Genomic DNA, 20,354 nt, shown 5'->3' on the forward strand with positions numbered 1-20,354 from the left:
AGTTAATTAAAAACCACTCTTTTAATAGTCTTTTTCAAACTGTATACCGTGCACGTGTTGTTGACAACAAAACTGTGCTTCTCACATTGAAAGTCACCAAACGTTCCTTCCTGGTTGATAAACGAGCACAGCACGTGATATGAAATATAGGAATATCAAATCGTGTTCGTCTCACTTAATTGGCTAAATATATTTTGTAGCACACAGCCCATTCAGGAAAGTCATAAAGAGGCTTCCCTCATTTAAGTACTGCTTGAGAATAATTAGACGTGAGATGTATTACGAAAATTCAAAATAATTGGAAACTCTGCCGTCCCGGAAGGGCATCTTATAAATTGCATTGTATTCAGTTCCTGTGGCCCACTTTATGTATTTAAGTTTTAGTTGTAAATATCAACCTAATTGCCAAGGGCTTGTACTAGTTGAGTAACCCTTGTATACAACTATAGCAATCCGAATAATATATTGAAGAGTGCAATAAAGCTTCCATAGCCGTTTTTCATTCTGGCTTATCATGAAAATTGTAAGGAATTGAAATAAATTAATAAATAATGCGAAATAGAAAGGGTGATGGTCGATTGTTTTGTGGATGAATATTAGATTAAGATGAAAATAACGTGAGGCTAAACTATCCACCTTTTACACCTTCATTGTCTCAATTATGTTACTTGCGTCAAATATATTGATGTCACCTTCTTGGTTAGTTTAAGAACCTTAAAAACAATTTTTGAATGCCTCATTTCCGTTTGTCATAATAAAACATCAAAGTCGGTTTACTACTTTTTAAACAATTTTATAAAACAACATAATCTTGAAACGAGACTCTGAAAGGTACCGCATATATATTTCCTATTCATTATTTGATTTATTTTTTTTAAATCTCAATTACAGTATATGGCAGCTAATGTCCATATTTTTCTTAGGGGATATGGGTTATAACATAATGCAATACGATCAGGTTCAGAGCAAAATTTCTTGAACAATGAAGTCAACTGTAGCTAATGTCTATTCTAAGTACAGCATAAAAAGCCTTACATTATAAGCAACAATATCGTGTTCATGAACTTACCGTATTCGTGTGTTTCGCCTTGAAAACCGAAGTGCAAGAGCATCGAAACGTAGTTGCCAAATTCACACACAAGGCACCATTTTTGCAAGGTGAGCTAAGACAATGGTCGACCCCTATAAATTTAGGCAAAATGAATGCGGTGAAGTTATAATTCGTCACCATGTGTTGCATTTTTTAAAGACCATCAGAATTAACGAATTTCGTTAATTATTTATGTGTGTGGGTAATCATTTCTATGGAAAGTAAACAGTTACACGTGCTTCTTAACGTCAAAGCAATGCCCTTGCCTCGATTTTATCAGACGGAAATAACGAACAATGCATGCAGCCCTTTGACAATTCACTGCATTATTTCTTACCTTCACACCAAACTGCTATGAGATAAGAGATATACAGTTATATATATAGTCAAGTCCCATGAGATCAACAATTTACCATGCCAAGGATTTGGACTAGTATTTGATTTATCGATTATACATGTACATTTGAAGTTGATTTCCTCTCGCAAAAATTAATGAATATATATTCTTCTCATCCTTAGTGGAAAGCCCCTCCCCTTTCCTTCCCTTCATGCTTTCAGACACTAAAAAGCAACATCAACAGTTGATAGCTACAACGATCCTGTGAATGATAGAATGAAGGAAACACCAAGATTATTAATTCTCTGTCAAATATTTCCATACAGTCTTTGTATCTCACGTGTCCTCTGGCATTACTTACATGTACAATTTAAACACATTCTTAGCTGAAACCACATTCTTATTATTCAGGATCTGTTTTTGTCTTATTCCCTCAGGATAAAAGCCAAGTGACCAAGCAACAATAGCAACCAGTGCGGCACATAGTATATCTACTATCACAAATGCAATGAGCAGCCGCCTGTTGATCTGAGACTTTCGTGGCTGTGTTACCTCTTTGGGAGGTGAAGTGCCTCTCTCGGTAGAGAGCAGAGTTTTTGGCATGAAAATTGTGACTTTGATTTCAAACATCTCCCTCATCTAAATAGTTATCAACACCGTTTTAAAATTTGTCGAGTCAAAACGGTAGTACTATGATCTGGTACCAGGGATTTTTCTTGAAAGCCTTTCTTTTGGTTTTATTTGAACATTGTAATTAGGGGTTCATACCGGGTATATTCCAAACAAAAGAAAAACGTAAACTAAATGTTGGTACCTGGTTTTACCTTTAAATACGTGCCGTCAACCATGATAACTTTCACGATAATTACCTTCTGAATTGCAAAATTTTCAAAGTTTTATCAAAAACCAATCATTGTCTCATACCAATTCACAAAGCAAGAACAATTAATCGACAATAAATGCTTGGTCACCCGGTATTCATAAGTGAGTGTTACATTAAACAAAAAAATAGGAGTGGCGATTTTTATTGCTGTGATATTTAGTTAGGTGTTTTACATAAACGAAACTGGAAAAGGCTATTTTGCAGAAAAAGTGTCTTTATAACTTATTGACGGGATTTCTATAAGAGCCTACCGGTACTTTCCGATTCAAAGAGTCCCTTTCGATCTGATTTGGGATTTTTATTATGTGTTACAAATATCACTGTACATGCGTATTTATTATTATTATTATTATTATTATTATTATTATTATTATTTGTTACAAATATCACTGTTTATGCATATTTATTATTATTATTATTATTATTATTATTATTATTATTATTATTATTATTTGTTACAAATATCACTGTATATGCATATCTATTATTATTATTATTATTATTATTATTATTATTATTATTATTTATTACAAAGATGCACAAAAAGGTAAACCTTCATTTTTGATAAACGAAACAACACCTGTGTACCAAAACACTGTAATGTTGCAGAATAGAGATTGGCTGATTTTTAACACTTGCAGTTATTACAGGTTAGAGTAAATCATAGTGAGATGTGTCCAGGTGTCACATGACACACAAGTATAAAATTGAACTCCCGCCCTAACAGTTCAGTTCATGCAGCAACACGGGTCTCCCCGGAGCATATTGTTTTATTGTTTAAATCATTTAATTTAGTTTTAGGTCACACCAGTATCAGTTTCTATCAATCTTCAATAGTTTTTCTGCAGCGAAGTACAATATATCCACCCCAAGAAAGTTTTCGAGTTTTTAACGGTACGGTCACGGCAACATTTATTATTAATCTGCTTTATTTATTTTATTAATTGGACCTTCAATAGATGCAGCCGTCATCGGCCAAATTTCGAACATCATACTTGAGCCTGTTCCATTTTTAACTGACATATCCTATTACCTAAATCAGCTTAGATCAAGAAGACATAAAATAGATGGACAAAGCTAACACATAGATAAGAATCTCTACAAAGCATATTCAATACTTAATGAAACGTACCCCTTTTGCTTACTAGCGAATGAATCAAAATAGATATCTATAGAAAGAGTAATTGAAAACTTTACACTACCGGTGCGCACATTTTGTTGACAACAAAGAAGTATCTCTCACATACCATAATTGTCCTTCCTGGTTGTGGAAGCGAGTACACCACGTAACACGAAACAATGTGTAACATATCATCTTACGTTAGTCTTACATAAGTGGCTTCACCGCTTTTGGGGTCCACACTCCATGCCGGAAGTCTTCAAAGAAGCTGTTGTTTACATTCATTGTGAGGTTTTGAACAATGTAGTCCTAACACCTGCTATAAAAACTCCAAAATAATTAAATGAACCACCAGATCGGTGGAGGAAAACCTGTAAGATTACACTGCATTCCACTGGACGTCAAATTATTCTGCTAATTTTTTGTGTTAGTTGAGCCATCTTTATATACTGCACAGCTAAAGCAATGATGACAAACACAATACCTGTTTTCAGTTGTGACTTGTAAGGATAATATTAATTAAAATATAAGTGAGTTAGATAAAGAATTTAACTACCCCTTTAATTAATTAATTACCCCCTAGCAGGTTCAGTAGGCGTGACAGAGATCTAAGCTGCTTAAGTTGATTGCAATTCAGTGAGAATCCCTATGGAGTACATCGATCCACAGTGAGTATGATAGGGACTGGGAATGGCCCCTTATGGGCGACTATTTTTTATGTGATTAAAACTTTAATGAAAGTGAAGCTAAAATATAAACTTTTGCCATTTCTGCATTCCACTAATGCGTCTTTTATACTGTGTCACCTTAATTGGTCCATGAATCAAAATGTATTTTAACGGTTCACTCAGCTGTTGGAGAGCGCTCGTTTTTTCATTTTGGAACAGTTGATTTCAAGGTGCATCATCAAGACAAAAAACGCCAGCATTTTTACTGTAACGGCATATTCCCTTCCCCCAACCGCTGCGCCTACACGATCCAATGTTGGGTTCCCACCCTGTGCAGTCGATATCTTCTAACAATATGACTCCACTACCTTGCCCAAAATACGCTTCTCGTACGGCAACTGCGTTGGAATAGGAAAGATTTAAGGACTTGCAGAAAACTCTGGCAGCAGTATTACCCCATGAGAAATCACAAACTGCTCTCCAGAGTCCATCATGATAGACTTCAACCCTTCCAGCGTATCCGCCTTTGAACTTTATACCAACAAGACGGTATGTGGAATCGTTCACAACAGCTGGAATGATAACATAAAACTTGTTATCACGGGTAGCAATGTTCTCTCTCTCTCTGTGCTTGCGTGTGTGTGTGTGTGTGTGTGTGTGTGTGTTTACGTGTGTGCTTGTGTGCGGATGTGTTTATGTGTATGAGTGTACATACATATACTGTTTGGAATAACAATCATATTTGAAACGGTTTACGGCTATGATGCGATCATTTGTAAACAAAACCACATGAAACTGGAGGCGTTACAACTTTTTTCTTAAAAAGTGTTAACCTCTTATGAGGCACAATTTAGTGATAAATATAAAATCATATACTGCTATTAAAAAACGACTTTTACTTGGTTCACAATTCCTACAAATGGTGTTTTCTTCCAAACAAGTGGTTCCATTTTGGCATAGCTGACTGCAACAATGATCTTTTACTGTAATGAGAACAACGAGAGTTCATATTATCTTTTAATAAGCTAAAAGGACGATCTTATATTCGAAACTTAGAGTACTTTTGAAATACAATATCTACATAACCAAGAAAAACTAGAGGATCAGAGAGACAATGCCGCCTCCGGATATTGTACCACCAGCTGGAGTAAGCGCATTCGTATGGAAAAAAAGGAACACCACCACCAGTTTTGTGCTTAACAAGCTCTATAAAAAGTTCTCAAAATATGCAAAAAAATGCGGAAAAAAACATAACTAAAAATGGTCCAATCATACAGATTTTAGAATTGACCTGTGTTTTTCTTACATTGATCACTCCTGTGATTTTCTAGACCTATTTGTTTGCCTTGAAATGTGTTATCATTGTTGCAACCATAGTATGCTGACAAAAGTGAAAACCTAGGGGCAACACTGGGCATATCTCTGCTAGTTTTGAAGATATGAGGGGCAAGAAAATATGCAAACAAACAAGTATGCAAAGTTCAGTTCTTGGTGAAAATGTAGGTCAAAGGTCAATTTCAAGGTCACAGTATATGACTTCCTATCCAAGTTCTATAGTAACCATGGGCATTTCTTTGCCAATATTGGAGATATAAAGGCCAGAAAACATGCAGTTCATAATAAAAAAGTAGGTGAAAGGTCAATTTCAAGGTCATAGTTAGATTGCCAGTATATGACTTCCTATTCAAGTTGACTTCCTATTTAGGCATATTCAAGTTGACTTCCTATTTAGGCATATTTCTGCCAGTTTTTGAGATATAAGGGAAAGAAAATTTGCAAAGTGCAGTTCATAATGAAAAGTGGGTCAAAGGTCAATTTCAAGCTCACAGTTTTCAAAAATTTAGACAAGGGTGCGTTTCAACGAGTGTCACGCCCAGGCCAATGCACCGATTGAGACAAAAAATACCAGGGGGTTCTGGTTGAGATTATATGTGACCTAAATCTAAGAGATGGGGACACAGGTCCTTGCGGTCTAGGAGGAGAAGCGGTAACGGTGACTTGTATCCCACGACACCCTGCGGAGCCAACGGAGCCAACGGCGCCGTACGAGACGGGTCGGGACTAACACCATGAGTACCGCCAGCGTACACGCTGGTGGTACTAATAACGACATAATCACTATTTAGTACTTATCAGAATGAAGGAAATATACATAATCAGTTAACAGGCCAATCAGAGAAGGAAACACAATCAATCAGATGATAAACAATATGCAGATTTATCAACCTCAGCCAAAAACAATTATACAGTATATGATTGGTAAATATAATTATTAGTCTCACCTTCACAGTTTGTCCCATAGTACCCGACAGGACACAAACACCGATGAGAATTCCCCACGTCAACGTCCCTCTATGCTGACAAGGAAAACTGGCACATTGACTAATTCCTAAATTTGAAAAGATATTACAGTTAAACCAGGGAACGCGTCGCAGTAAAACAAACAAACACACACACATATACACGCACAGCGTTTTGTTTTCGGTATTATATTTATTATAAAGATGCAAGAAGAACATAAAACCCTACCTTGGCAGTTTTTCCCGTAATGCCCGAAAGGACACCAACAACGATAAGAGTTAATCCTTTCAAAACACGTTCCACCATTCTGACAAGGACGACTGGAGCAATCTTTGATTCCTAAAATACCCAAAATTAAATTAGACGTAAACAATGGGTCAAACTGGAAAAGACTATAGTGCTTTTTAATCGTATCAAACAACATAAGGATCGCTAACTGTAACACAAATAAAATGAACTAATGATACATGTTATAACTATAGAATCGCCTTCTTACTATTTCACACACACACACACACACACACACACACACACACACGCATACTGCTTTATTCAGTGTAATATTTATCATAAATTAAGGCACAAGAAGACCGTTATATCCCACCTTGGCAGTTTGTCCCGTGGTATCCGTCAGAACACAAACACCGATAAGAATTCATCAAGTCAACACACGTTCCACCATTCTGACAAGGATGACTGGAGCATTCATTGATTTCTAAAATACACATAATGGGATAAGACGATATAAAATTGGTAAAACTGAAAATGGCTTCTTTAATCGTATCAAACAACACATGGATCACTAACTCTCATGAATTTTAATCTGCTTGTGATATATGTTATAACTATAACTATGTTATAACAAAGACAAACACACACACCTGATTACAAACACTAACAATGGGAAACGCGTGGCCGTTAAAAACACATAAGCATATACATACACAGCAGTGTGTTTGGTGTTATATTTGATATAAAAGTGCAGGGGGAATTTTAAACCCCTACCTTGGCAGTCTGTCCCGTGGTACCCGACAGAACACAAACAACGATAAGAATTCACCATGTCAATACACGTTCCACCATTCTGACAAGGACGACTGGAGCATTCACTGGTTTCTAGAATACCAAATATTGAAGATGATATAAAATGAGTTTACAAATAAATTCTATAACAATAACAGATAAATAATATATTTTTAAAATGTGCTTGGTTGCACAAAATAAAAAAAAAATTGCCTTTAATGCTTTTAATGCGTCAAAATATAAATATACAAAAAATAAATAAATGAATAAAAACATCAATTTCTGTTTCCTTACCCTTCAAACCATCATTTGCTGACATCAAGTGTTCTACATGCTGAGTAAGTTGGTCACTACACCCCTCACGTGCAAACACGAGCGACAAAACAAGGGCAATCATCATTGCAACACACATTATCCCTACTAACACCAATGCTGTGAGTAATCGCTTATGAACTTTAATCTTTGGTGGCTGTGTAATCCTTTCATTGTTATTAACGGTGTTTTCGAAGGGATGGTGAATTATTAAGCTCTCGTAATCATTTGGTGTCTCCCCTGGAGTAAGTTCCACTTGTGATGACGTTCCGGGGCTGTATGTTGCATTTTCATACACGGTGTTTTTATTTGGACCGGTGGCACTTGCCGTGATCCCTACAATTTTTTTCATATTCAATTATACAGCGATTTGAATATTTAAAACGATGGGGATTTCATTGAAGGATGTACATGCTTGAAAATATAAAAATAGAAAACCGATACGACTATTTTCTAATAAATTAGTCAAGCAGGTCTGACATTCATGCATGTTTTCTTAGTCATAATTCAATTACTATATATCGAATGTAAAGCAAATTTTTAAAATTCAACTTCTTTCTTGGATGCATACCTTCTTTGTATGCCATGTTTACTTTCCTCCAAACTTTTGCTGACAGATGTACAATTAAATGCAAGGAGTACTTATTTGTACTTGCATCCGAGTGTTATTTATAACATTCACATAGCTTAATCTGCGGAAACAGAGAAAGGACAGAGGTCTCAGCGTGCTTCTTCTAGTGTATTCTATCTTGGCCTCCACACTTTCATTTAACGTGGTGTGCCACGAGAAGGCACAGAAGGATTACTGTACCGGTGTAACGTTACAGAGAGATCCAAAAACAAGGAGCCCACTTCCCATTTATTTGTAGAGGTCAGCCTCGCCCTAGATTTTTACCCACTTATGTCAGACTAACCCTAACCATTATAACTATACGTATGGCGGACTCTCTGTTACATGGATCCTCAATTTCGTTACACCAGTGTACTGCCAGGGAGGACTTACGTACTCAGCCTGAAAAATGGCTAGCCAGCGGCTTCAGCAGGTAAAGAGAGGGTTAAGCAAATCAGAACTACTCTACATTTAAACAACAGCTCTACACGCACTATGAAACCCTGTGCACTAACAACCCAATACACCTTTTTTCAAAATAGTTTTCACATAAGGCAAACATTTCTGCATGCACTCTCGCTAAAATATTATTAAGATAGCTTAAATGCTGTACACTTTACTATATTAAATCTAAGTTCCATACCCTTTTTGTCTGCCATTTAACCTTTCTTCTCAAGTTAAATCCAGTGCTGGAATAATAAAAGGCATGCTTTTACTGTTTGTCATCGATAAAAATAACTTGAACCCATCGTGTTTATTAATAGCGTTCACATATCTGGCATAATCTGCCTAAAAGAAAGGGCAGAAAAAATTCAACTAGCACAGTTGCATACGTAAATCAATTTGGTGCACGACGCATTAAACTCTTTTGAACCTTTGGACCTTTTAACAAATGTTTAACTGCATGTTTCATCTCTCACTTTAAAACTAATTCTCCTTCCTGGTTGATGAAATGAGCTCAGCACGTCATATGAAAAATGGGATACATTAATATTGTAACTCATGCGCGTCTTACATGTAAGTGGTTGCATTAATGGAATAACTATAAGAGCCTACTGCGAATTAAAGTGTAGTCTTCAGTTTTTATAGATGATTTTGAGGGTAATATCAGATATCGCTATTTATTACAAAGATGCGCAAAACAGCAACCTATTTTATTTTGGACAATTCAATACTTGAAACATATAATGACGAATGCTGCAGAACAGAGTTTTTGATCGTTTGAAATAAAAAAAATAGCTACCAACATTTACATTGCAAAATTAAATGACAATTTCGTGAAAATGTTTTAAACTTCAAAACTGTAAAGGGATTTAGTTGCACAAAGCGGAAAAAGAGGCAACCACCTTTACGAAATACAGAAAAAAACTTAAACTTACCAGTGCGTTAATAAAAAAGCAATCTTTTAATTGTCTTTTTCAAACTGTATGCCGTGCACGCATTGTTGACAACAAAGCAGTGCTTCTGACACTGAAAGCCACCAAACGTTCCTTCCTGGTTGATGAAACGAGCGCAGCACGTGATATGAAATATAGGAATATTAAATCACGGAAGTCTCACTAACTGGCCGCATATCTTTTGTAGCAGACAGCCCATACCGGAAAGTCATAAAGAGGCTTTCTTAATAAAAGTAGGCCTTCTGCCTGAGAATAATTAGACCTGAGACGTGCTATGAAACTTCAAAATCATTGGAAACTCTGCCGTCCCAGAAGAATAACTGTAAGATTGCACTGTATTCAGTCACTGTGGCCCACTGAATGGATCTAAGTTTTAGTTATAAATACCAACATATTTGCCCAGCGCCTGTGCTAGTTGAACCGCCTTTATATACAACTGTAGCAATCCGAATAACAAATGGTGCAATATAGCTCCAATATCCGTTTTTCATTCTGGCTTATCAGGGAAATTCTGAGGAATTGAAATAAATTAAAAAACAATACAGGATAGAAAGGGCGATGGTGGGTTGTTTTTGTGGGTGGATATTAGATTAACATGAAATACCGTGAGGCTAAACTATCCGCCTTTTGTACTTTTATTGACTCACTTGTGTCACGTCACACATGTTAATTTACGCTCGAAAATTGTCACCTCGATTGGTTATTGAGTCTAAGGACCTGAATGACACTTTTCAGTGTATCATAATAAAACAACATCAAAGAATTTTAAACATATTTGATAAATATACTCATCATAGTAGTTTATACTATACATGTATTTATTAATGTTGGTACATTGAGTTTATTACTGAAATTTTTTGCAATTTCTCTTTACTACTTAGACACATTCTACACAAAAGCGTGGTAACTGAAAATCTATTTTATTAAAAGGATTTGTTATTCACATTCAAATCATTGCTAAATTTGTATCATAAGGAACTTTTCAAAGAGAAATGGAATTAAGTCAAGTAAAATGAAGTAAGTAGATATCATATATTAATTAATACCCCTCCTTGACTTATAATTCAATGCAATTGCCAGTTATCTCCACTGTTTAAAATATACTTGTATGCCATATTAAAAATATGTATTCTTATTCTAACCTTAAGTTCAAACTACTTTTATAATAATGCAATTTGAAAAACATAAAGTATAAAGATGTTTAAATGGCGTAACTTGAAAAGTGTGAAAATAATTTGCTGTCAAGAAGTTGTGACTGATTTCTACATGTATTCCTCATTCTTCATTCTAGGCAATTACAAAGTAACGACAAGTGGACTAGCAGAACCCGAGATAGACGCCTAAAAAGGAAAGAGTTTAAAGACTACTGGCTGGTTACGGGACGACTAGGTATTTTCTACAGAGCTCGGTGTTTTAGAAGAGAAGTTAAAGCAGCCGTTTGACATAGAGGAGAGAACCTGTCACTGAACCGTAAAGTAGGATTGAGACTTCATCTTTCCTACATCAGATGCCTGGTAGGCTGGCCAGTCATGTGGTCAACCTTATGGGTCAAATGCACTTGTTCTTCTGTTGATGATCGGTGGTTTATGAGTTCAATTTTATATTTATTTTCCCTTCCTTTTATGTGAAATCACTTAACTGGGGAACATTCAATCTCTCGCTAGTGTAAACACTTCGGGATTCTAAAAAATGTCACAGAAACTCACACAAGAAAATAAGTTGCAACATAATTTATGTACAGGTTAATCTGGTCTTCAAACCTTTAGTTAAGTTATTCGTTTGACATGACCACCTTTTAAATATATGCGAAATTTAAAGAGTCAACCGTTATTCATCTGAAAGGAACACGGTATCATTTTTGTCTCTCCCTACCTGTTACCTGTATATCTGCTTCATTATATAAGCTGAAGGGGTTGATACAATTTAAAACAGTTCTTTTCGAGATGCGCATCATCAATAGCAAATAACACTAGCGTCTTCAGCGTGACTACAGTCATGAGTCCCCCAACCTCTGTGAGTACATGATGTAATGTTGGATTCTAATCCTGTGCAACCGACATTGTCCAACCATATGTCTCCTTTACCTTGCCCAAAATACGCACTTTGTAGGCCAAGTGCTCTGGAATAGGGAAGACCTAAGGACTTGCAGAAAACTTTGGCATCAGTATTATCCCAGACGTCATCGCAAACTGTTCCCCAACTTGCGTTATGATACACTTCAACTCTGCCACTGTATTTACCATTGATATTTATTCCAACAAGACGGTATGGGTGACGGTTCACAAAAGCTGGAATATTCAAACAAAACATGTTTAAAGAGTGAGTATTTCAGTAATGATCCACTTATGCACGTTTACGCAAACGTGAGTGCACGCGTACGCGTGTGTATCAGAGAGAGTAATATTTTTCATATGATTGAAATATAGTAATCAAATTTTGCATAGCCTAACATATGACCGTTTGAAATCCATATCAATTCTTTTTGCGTCAGCATCATATATCATTTTAACCATATTCTGACAAAACGGATGTGATCAATTAATTTATTCCTAGACACTGCCCGAACCTGATTCACAATTCCTGCCGGTGTATTCAGAACGGCAGTTGCAAGAATACGTGGAAGTTCGCCTGATGCACGTGGCGCCATTTTGGCAGGGCTGGCTGCGACATTGGTCTCTAACTGAAACAAAATGATGATGCACTGAAAATCTAGTGTCATTGGAAATGCATCAATGTCATTAAGGGGATGACCGATAAAGATATTTACGCTTCGTTCTTCAAACCTGAGTTCACCAAACTTAGTGAGACCGCTGCCAAATACACATAAGTTATGCTCAAATGTATTCGCAGTTAGAGGTTTTATACGTAATGGTATACATGTAGAATATGGGGTAAAGGACAACCTATTTGAGGTCAAAAATGGTACTGGGAAAACGTTACAGTCTCACCTTGGCAATTTGTCCCGTAGTATCCAGCAGAACACAAACATCGATAAGAATTCACCATGTCCACACACACCCCACCATTCTGACAAGGACGGTTGGAGCATTCATCGATTCCTATAATTAAAAAGATATTATAGTAACAGAAAATAGTGCATGGAAACTTAAGCATCACTATTATCCCAATCGTCATCGCAAACATTTCCCCAACTTCCATTATGATACACTTCAACTCTTCCACCGTATTTGTCACTGATATTTATTCCAAAAATACTGTACAGGTGACGGGACTCAAAAGCTAGAATAGTCAAGCAAAACATGTCTAAATAGTATATCAGTAATGATCCACTTATGCACGCTCAAGAAAACCTGAGAGCACACGCACGCGTGTGTGTCAGAGAGGGTCATATTTTTTCATGATATGATTGCATCATTGTTCTCATATTTTGCATAGCCTAACATGTGACCATTTATAAACCACTTCTAATTTTTTACGTCAGCATTATATCATTTTATCCACACTCTGACAAAACGGATGAAATAAATAAATATATTCCAAGACACTGCCCAAACCTGATTCACAATTCCTGCCGGTATACCCAGAACGGCAGCTGCAAGAATACGTGGAAGTTTGACTCCTACACGTGGCGCCATTTTGGCAGGGCTGGTTGCGACAATGGTCTCTAACTGTAACAAAAATGGCAACGCACTGACAATGTTGATCAATCTGATGTCATTGGAAACCCATCAATGTCATTAATGGTATGACCGATAAAGATATATACGCTATCTGAGTTCACCGAACATAGTGAGACCGCTGCCAAATACACACATACTATATTTAATTGTAAAGGGATCTTATACGTGATAATATGCATGTTTATTATGGACAACCTATTTAAAGTCAAAAATGGTACAGGGAGAACATTACATTTTCACCTTGGCAATTTGTCCCGTAGTAGCCAGCAGAACACAAACAGCGATAAGAATTCACCATGTCAACACACGTTCCACTATTCTGACAAGGATGACTGGAGCATTCATTTATTCCTAAAGTTTAAAAGATATTATAGTAACTGAAAATAGTGCAAGAAATTACTAAATAAAAATATTAGTAATTTCGCACGCCAACTAGATGTTACAAATGGCTGTTCTCACTCTAAGAAGAAGGTTTCCAAATGGCTATTGTAAAGCACAAACTCATGCAACGTTTGCATCGGTCTTGTTACAATGAAAAAAACTTCAGTAAAAAAACTTCAGTACTAACTAAAGGCCGATTGATTTAAAAATATCATCATTTTGTCTTTTGTTTTCATAAGATATCCTACCGAGCTGGCAGTAAGTTCCGGTAAAACCACGAGGACAACTGCAGTGAAATCCACCATAGCTGTTTTGACAGGTGGCGCCAAGGGCGCATGGGCTATTCAAGCATTCATTTGTATCTGAAAAGAAACATTATATCATGTCATTGAGTAATTAGTTGAGAATAACTTATAAATATTTGATTATATCTGATTGGCCAATGACCACTCCCAACAGCATTGTTTCAATTAATGACATAATTAAATGCCATATGAGCCGGTCGTCTAGCTACCAAGTTTAGTCACCTTCGTTATCTTGTCTAATCTTGAAATGAGCCTCTGAAAGGTACCGCACATATATTTCCTATTCATTATTTGATCTTAATTACAGAATATGTCAACTTATATCCATAATTTCCTTCAGGGATATGGATTATAACATATTGTTTTACGATCGGGTTCAGAGCAAAACTTTATTGAACAATGAAGTCAACTGTAGCTGATATATTATCTTAATACAGCATATAAAGCCTTATTTTATAAGCAACAATATAGTGTGCATGTACCTACCGTATTCGCATGTTTCGCCTTGAAAACCGGAAGTACAAGAGCATCGAAACGTAGTTGCCAAATTCACACACAAGGCACCATTTTTGCAGGGTGAGCTAAGGCAATGGTCGACCCCTATAAATTTAGGCAAAATGGATGCGTTTAAGCTTAATTCGTCACCAAGTGTTGTAGTTTTTAAAGACCATCAGCATTAACGAATTTCCTTAATTATTTATGTGTGGGGGTAATTATTTCTATGGAAAGTCAACAGTTACATGTGCTTCTTAACGTCAAATTAATGCCCTTGCCTCTATTTTATCACATGAATGCATGCATGAAACCGTTTGACCATTTACTGCATTTTTTCTTACCTTCACATCAAACAGCCATGAGATGAGAGATATAAGATTTATGCAATTGTGAATATACGAATTAAAGGAATTTTTTGTTGTTAAATGAGATACTGCAGATGGGTAAAAACTCTTTAAATACTTTTTGGGTACTTTCATATTTAAAAGTCTACAGTCAATCGGTAAAAAAAAAAAAAAAAAAAAAAACGAACGTGTGCAGGATGGGAACACTCAGACTGCTATGAAGGGAGATGAGTCATTTTCCACAGATTCAACTTTCTTTAAATAATGACCGATACTGCATTCGGATCGAGACCGAATTGCTTTAGTCGTGTCGTCCTTATTTGTTACACAGTAATACCCGTATATCCAGATGGGCAGTTGATAGAATACAGGAGAGCATGTAACTAACATATTCACTACCTACTGTTTTCACAATATGTGCCTTGGTAATCCAGGGAACAAAAACATCGGAACGAGGCCACTGAGTTCTCGCACGTGCCACCATTTCTGCAAGGTTTGGTTAGGCAATGGTCGGTCACTGAAATACATACAGTTGTGTATGTATTTATACAGTCAAGTCCCATGATATTAACAGTTTACCACGCCACATGCACATTAAAAGTTGATTTCCTCTCGCAAAAATTAATGAATATATATTTTTACCATTCACAATAGAAAACCCTTCCTCCTTTCCTTGTTTAACGTATTTTAATACTTAAAATACACTTAAAGGCAACTTCAACAATTGATAGCATAAAACATACTGTAAATGATAAAATGAACGTTAACGAAATACCAAGACGGTAGGTACTTTTAAAATTCTTTGTCAAATATTTCCATACAATACTTAAAATCTCATGCATCATCTGTCCTTTACTTACAATTTGAACCATTCCTTGATGAAACCAAACTCTCATTATTCAGGTCCTGTTCTTGGCCTATTCCCTTAGGGTTAAAGGCAAGTGACCAAGCAACAATAGCAACCAGTGCGGCACATACTATTCCTACTATCACCAATGCAATGAGCAACCGCCTGTTGATCTGAGACTTTTTTGGCTGAGTTATCTCTTTGGGAGGTGTAGTTCCTCTCTCGATTGGCTGAGAAATTCTTAAACTCTCGTACACATTTGTTGTCCCCGCTGGAGCAAGGTTCACATCCGGTGACGATCCGTACGCTACATTCGCATAAGTGGCGTTTTGATTTTGAGGACTGGCAATTCCTTTATTATCTAGAAAATGTTACAGTATGATTTCATAATTTAATTGACAAATTTAGCTGTTTTAAACCAATTTGCACGTGCATCAGATTGATAACATGAAGCAAAGATGTATGTATTTAAAAAACAATCTAAAAGAAAAACTACTGATTTGATTCACTTCTTTCAATGTTCTCTAAAACAGGACATATATTCCTGTATGCATTCTCCCTCAAATTCCCAATTCTTTAGCTCAAATTTAATATACATTTCCAATAGTAAAGATTAAATACTAGTGGGAGCATACCTTTTTTGTCTCTCATATTTACATTATTCCAAAGTTAAAAAGGGTTCTGAAATAAAAAATGCATACATTTACAAATTATGCAAAATACATGTGCCCGTGATAGTCATTAACAATGTTCACGTAGTTTTTTTATTATCTGCTTTACTTAACAGAAAATATGAATATTCTCTTTTTGTTTTTCACAATAGACAATGCAGTAATCCAATGACTACAAAAACACTTTGATCAATACCGCCCACCGATCTTTATTTTTATATTGATCAGTACAAGATGACACAGATCAATTACTCTGATACGAGGGACATTAAATACATAAAGGACGTAAATGGGGTAAAATATTTGAAGAAACAATAATAGAGATGCGAGTGTCAATGGAATATTTGCGTCATTAGAAATATATTCTCATTCTTTGACTCGTTGCTGCACTTGTATTGTGTTTCCTACCATCTCTATTAAAATACAATTCCAAACGAATCTGTGTTCATTCTATCAATTTCCAAAACACCTTTCGTGCAAAATATCTTTTTGTGTCCTTTATATTACCACTTGGCTGTTTTTTTTTTTCTGAGGGGATATCTCAATATGTAAAGACTTCACACTTAAAATGTTCCCTAAATTCGAAAAGAAATAACAATATCTGATACGCAGCCTTATATAAAAATCCCAAATATCTTTAAAGGGGTACAGAAAACACATGACTTTTTTTTGAAGCCTTTAAATCAGTTTAAATATGATCATAAACAACCTGCTTACTCCCCACTGTATTTGGATATCATTGACCCGTAGGTATATTATCTAATCCTTGCCCAATAAAGAACTCAAATGTAAACACCCTTATCGTTTTTGTCGTATCAATGAGGTCAACGAATACCTATTGGATAAAATGTTGAGCAATACATTTCACATCGTGTATGTCAAAGTTTCATTCTTGGTTTTAGATTAATCTTTGACGAATGATTTTCGTTGATTACATATGTAGATTGCTTCAGAGGTTTGATACCGTAGGATATATTTCCTAATCTACTTAGATAATTTAGAAATAAACATTGTCATATCGATTTCAAATTAAGATCTCCCCTCGCCTGAATAGCTATCAACGCCGATTTAAACCATATTTTATTTAAACAGGTGCCAGGAAACTTTCGTGAGAGGCTTGCTTTTTATTTTAATTGAAACATTGTAATTAGGGGCTTAAACCTTCTAATAAATAAGTACCATGATAACTTTCACGATAACTTTCAATTATCTACTGATTTACAGAGCTATATCAAAAACCGACCATTCTCTCATATCACACCGATTCACAAAGCAGCAAAATCGAAAATAAATGCTTGGCCAGAGGGCGCGGAGTGGTACCTGTAAATAAAACTATAAAATAGGGGTTGTGGTTACTTTTATTGTGCTTATATTAAGATAAGCATTTTACACCAACAAAGCTGGAAAAGGTATACCGCTAAAAGGAATATATTTATAACGCATGGAGCCCCAAATTGTATCGAAGGCGACTCTTTGGATTGGAAGGTACCGGTAGCCTCTAATAAAAATCCCATTATTGAGGTTGATATCAGACATTATTATTTGATACACAAAATGTGCAGAATGGCAAACCTTTATTTACTTAAACAAAATCAATGTTATGTTGCAGAATAGAGATTGGCTGGTTTTCAAACGTTAAACAATGAGATTGCATATCTAAAATCACTATGATGAGGAACGATATCTAATCTGCCTCATGTTTTGACGACTGCATAATAAGGTTATAAATCAATATAGATGTGCAAAGCTGACAAGAGCGCAGACCTCCGCCAAGGCAGCAAATTATGAGTATTATTGATTATTGATTGATTATTGATCTGGGTCACCACCAAAAACTTATCATTCTAAGTTAACCCATTTCTGACCTACCCTGAAAATTTCACCAAAATCTACCCACAACTTTTTGAGTTATGTTGATGATTGATTTTTGATTATTGATTATTGATTGATTATTGATCCGTTACCACCAAATACTAAATATATCCTCCTTGGCCTACTTCTGTCCTACCCTGAAAATTTCATCAAAATCGGTCCGTAACCCTTTCAGTTATACTGAAGACAGTCAAACAGACAGACAAACAGGGGTGAAAACATGGTGGAGGCAACAATGACGACAACATATATATTCAAATCTTACTCAAACCTACTTCAATCACCCTTTTTGCTTACTAGCGCATATGAATCAGCATATGTATTTAAAAGGTTGATAATACGCACGTTTTGTTGACAAGTAAGCGGTATCTCTCATACACCACAATTGTCCTTCCTGGTTGATTGCGTGTACACCACGTAACCCGAAACAATATGTAGCATATCACCTCACGTCAGCCTAACATAAGTGGGTGCACATCTTTGGGGGTCCAAACTCCATACCGGAAATCCTCAAAGAAGCACTTGTTTACATGCTCTATGAGATATTAAACAATTAAGTCCTCAGACATGCTATAAAACTAAAAAATAATTAAATAAACTACCAGTCAGGTGAAAGAGCACCTGTAAATTTACACTGTATTCGGTAACAGTGGACCACAATGCAACTGGTTTTCCCTTGTGGACGTCAAATTATCCTGCTAATGATATGTGTTAGTTGAGCCGCCTTGACATACTATACCAGTACATTAAAAGCATTGATGACGAGTGCAATTGCTCAATTATGACTTGTCAGAGCAATATTTAGTAAACACAAGAAAGATAGAAAGGTAAATGGTCAACTGCGTTTTTTTTTTATATGAGAATGATTTTTTAATGACTTTGGAGCTAGAAGATACACTTTCTGCTATATCCGCCTCCCATAAATGCGTCATTATATACTGAAATACATTCGGTTTTGCCTTGATTGTCACCTTGAAATCAATTGTTATTAAATAAAAAACAAACATTTTCAAATGATATCTCACTGTATTTGCAAAAGGTGATTTTTGTGGTTATTACGAATGCCCTCACGACAACCCTCGCTTAATCACAGTAAAATCGTATTTTTAAACTGAAATGTGAACACTTATGAAACACAATATCTTTCCCTGACGTAACCGAGTAACATAAAGACGTAATATTTTTTACCAATGTAAGTGAATGAAATATACATAATCAATCAAACGACTGACCAATCAGAGGAAAGGACACATGTAACCAATCAGATGATAAGCAATATGCAGATTACAACGATATTGCAAGTTCTGATGTAATTTTAGAGGAAATTGGTATTCAGGATTCAAATTAAATAATTGTTCAAAAACAATTACTAACTTTCACTTTCAATCAAAATGTTGTTTTGCAGAACTCAGGAAAATGCAATGGACCTCTGCTGCAAGGACATTGATCTGAGCCAATATTAATATATGTATAAACAGTAAATTATAAGTTTATTTATGTCTCCTCCATTCCAGTGTACCACAAACTTTCATAGTCCCATTCATAACAAGAAAGGAGGCGACAAAGAATATCGATTGTTCGTGATTTGGCCAAACAGTCCGCTTTTATTATATGAACTCACTATCCTAATAATTTTAACAATAATAACGATGTAGCAAATTGTTGCCCGCATTAAATGTTATGGCCTTAGGGATAAAAATTATATATGAAATATTCAATAAGACTCATCATCCTAAAAATTATGATGTGACGAGTCAGCAAAAGTTTTTATTTTCAAACAACAAACTTTCCTATGATAAGAGGTCTCACCTTGTGAGTTTGTCCAACGGTACCTGACAGAACACAAACATCGAGCGTCCCACCAGGATTGCAGCCCATGCACTAGTGATTAAGTATTTCAATTGTCGCGATTAAATCTTGTTCAGGGATGCAGTTCCGCACCATACCGATTAGAAATAGAATATAAATAGAACTAGAACTTGTTAAATTGATGATAAAAGTTTTGATTGACTCGCGCATATACACGGCAACGAGAAATATAAAATCTGATATATCCC

The 20,354-nt window shown here is 35.7% G+C and overlaps 2 protein-coding genes across 5 annotated transcripts; both read right to left on the bottom strand.

Annotated features, from left to right (window-relative positions):
* Positions 1–3,833: 3,833 nt before the first annotated feature.
* LOC147760375 (uncharacterized) lies at positions 3,834–9,089 on the bottom strand. 3 transcript variants are annotated; one of them, XR_015335701.1, is made up of 8 exons: positions 8,988–9,089; positions 7,717–8,070; positions 7,405–7,515; positions 7,004–7,114; positions 6,628–6,738; positions 6,381–6,487; positions 4,998–5,081; positions 4,628–4,670 (listed from the first exon to the last, which is right to left on the bottom strand). XR_015335701.1 is itself a non-coding variant. In XM_087019264.1 (7 exons), exons 1-7 carry the CDS (start codon positions 9,001–9,003, stop codon positions 4,324–4,326), a joined length of 1,134 nt encoding a protein of 377 aa, XP_086875390.1. In that variant the 5' UTR covers positions 9,004–9,089; the 3' UTR covers positions 3,834–4,323. The 3 variants fall into 3 exon arrangements, 2 of the variants coding, with proteins under 2 accessions (XP_086875390.1, XP_086875391.1); XM_087019264.1 differs by lacking the exon at positions 6,381–6,487 and having other exon boundaries at positions 3,834–4,670; XM_087019265.1 differs by lacking the exons at positions 6,381–6,487; positions 8,988–9,089 and adding an exon at positions 8,306–8,691 and having other exon boundaries at positions 3,834–4,670.
* Positions 9,090–11,623: 2,534 nt separating this feature from the next.
* Positions 11,624–18,944, bottom strand: LOC106151636 (uncharacterized). 2 transcript variants are annotated; one of them, XM_087019262.1, is made up of 11 exons: positions 18,643–18,944; positions 16,390–16,435; positions 15,768–16,115; positions 15,311–15,424; positions 14,555–14,668; positions 14,012–14,125; positions 13,623–13,733; positions 13,257–13,370; positions 12,690–12,800; positions 12,308–12,421; positions 11,624–12,029 (listed from the first exon to the last, which is right to left on the bottom strand). In XM_087019262.1, exons 2-11 carry the CDS (start codon positions 16,403–16,405, stop codon positions 11,695–11,697), a joined length of 1,491 nt encoding a protein of 496 aa, XP_086875388.1. In that variant the 5' UTR covers positions 16,406–16,435; positions 18,643–18,944; the 3' UTR covers positions 11,624–11,694. The 2 variants fall into 2 exon arrangements, with proteins under 2 accessions (XP_086875388.1, XP_086875389.1); XM_087019263.1 differs by lacking the exons at positions 12,308–12,421; positions 12,690–12,800.
* Positions 18,945–20,354: the final 1,410 nt, after the last annotated feature.

The sequence above is a fragment of the Lingula anatina genome, chromosome 8, assembly GCF_051362555.1.
Source record: "Lingula anatina isolate TDL-2025a chromosome 8, LinAna3.0, whole genome shotgun sequence".
NCBI classification, from domain to species: domain Eukaryota; kingdom Metazoa; phylum Brachiopoda; class Lingulata; order Lingulida; family Lingulidae; genus Lingula; species Lingula anatina.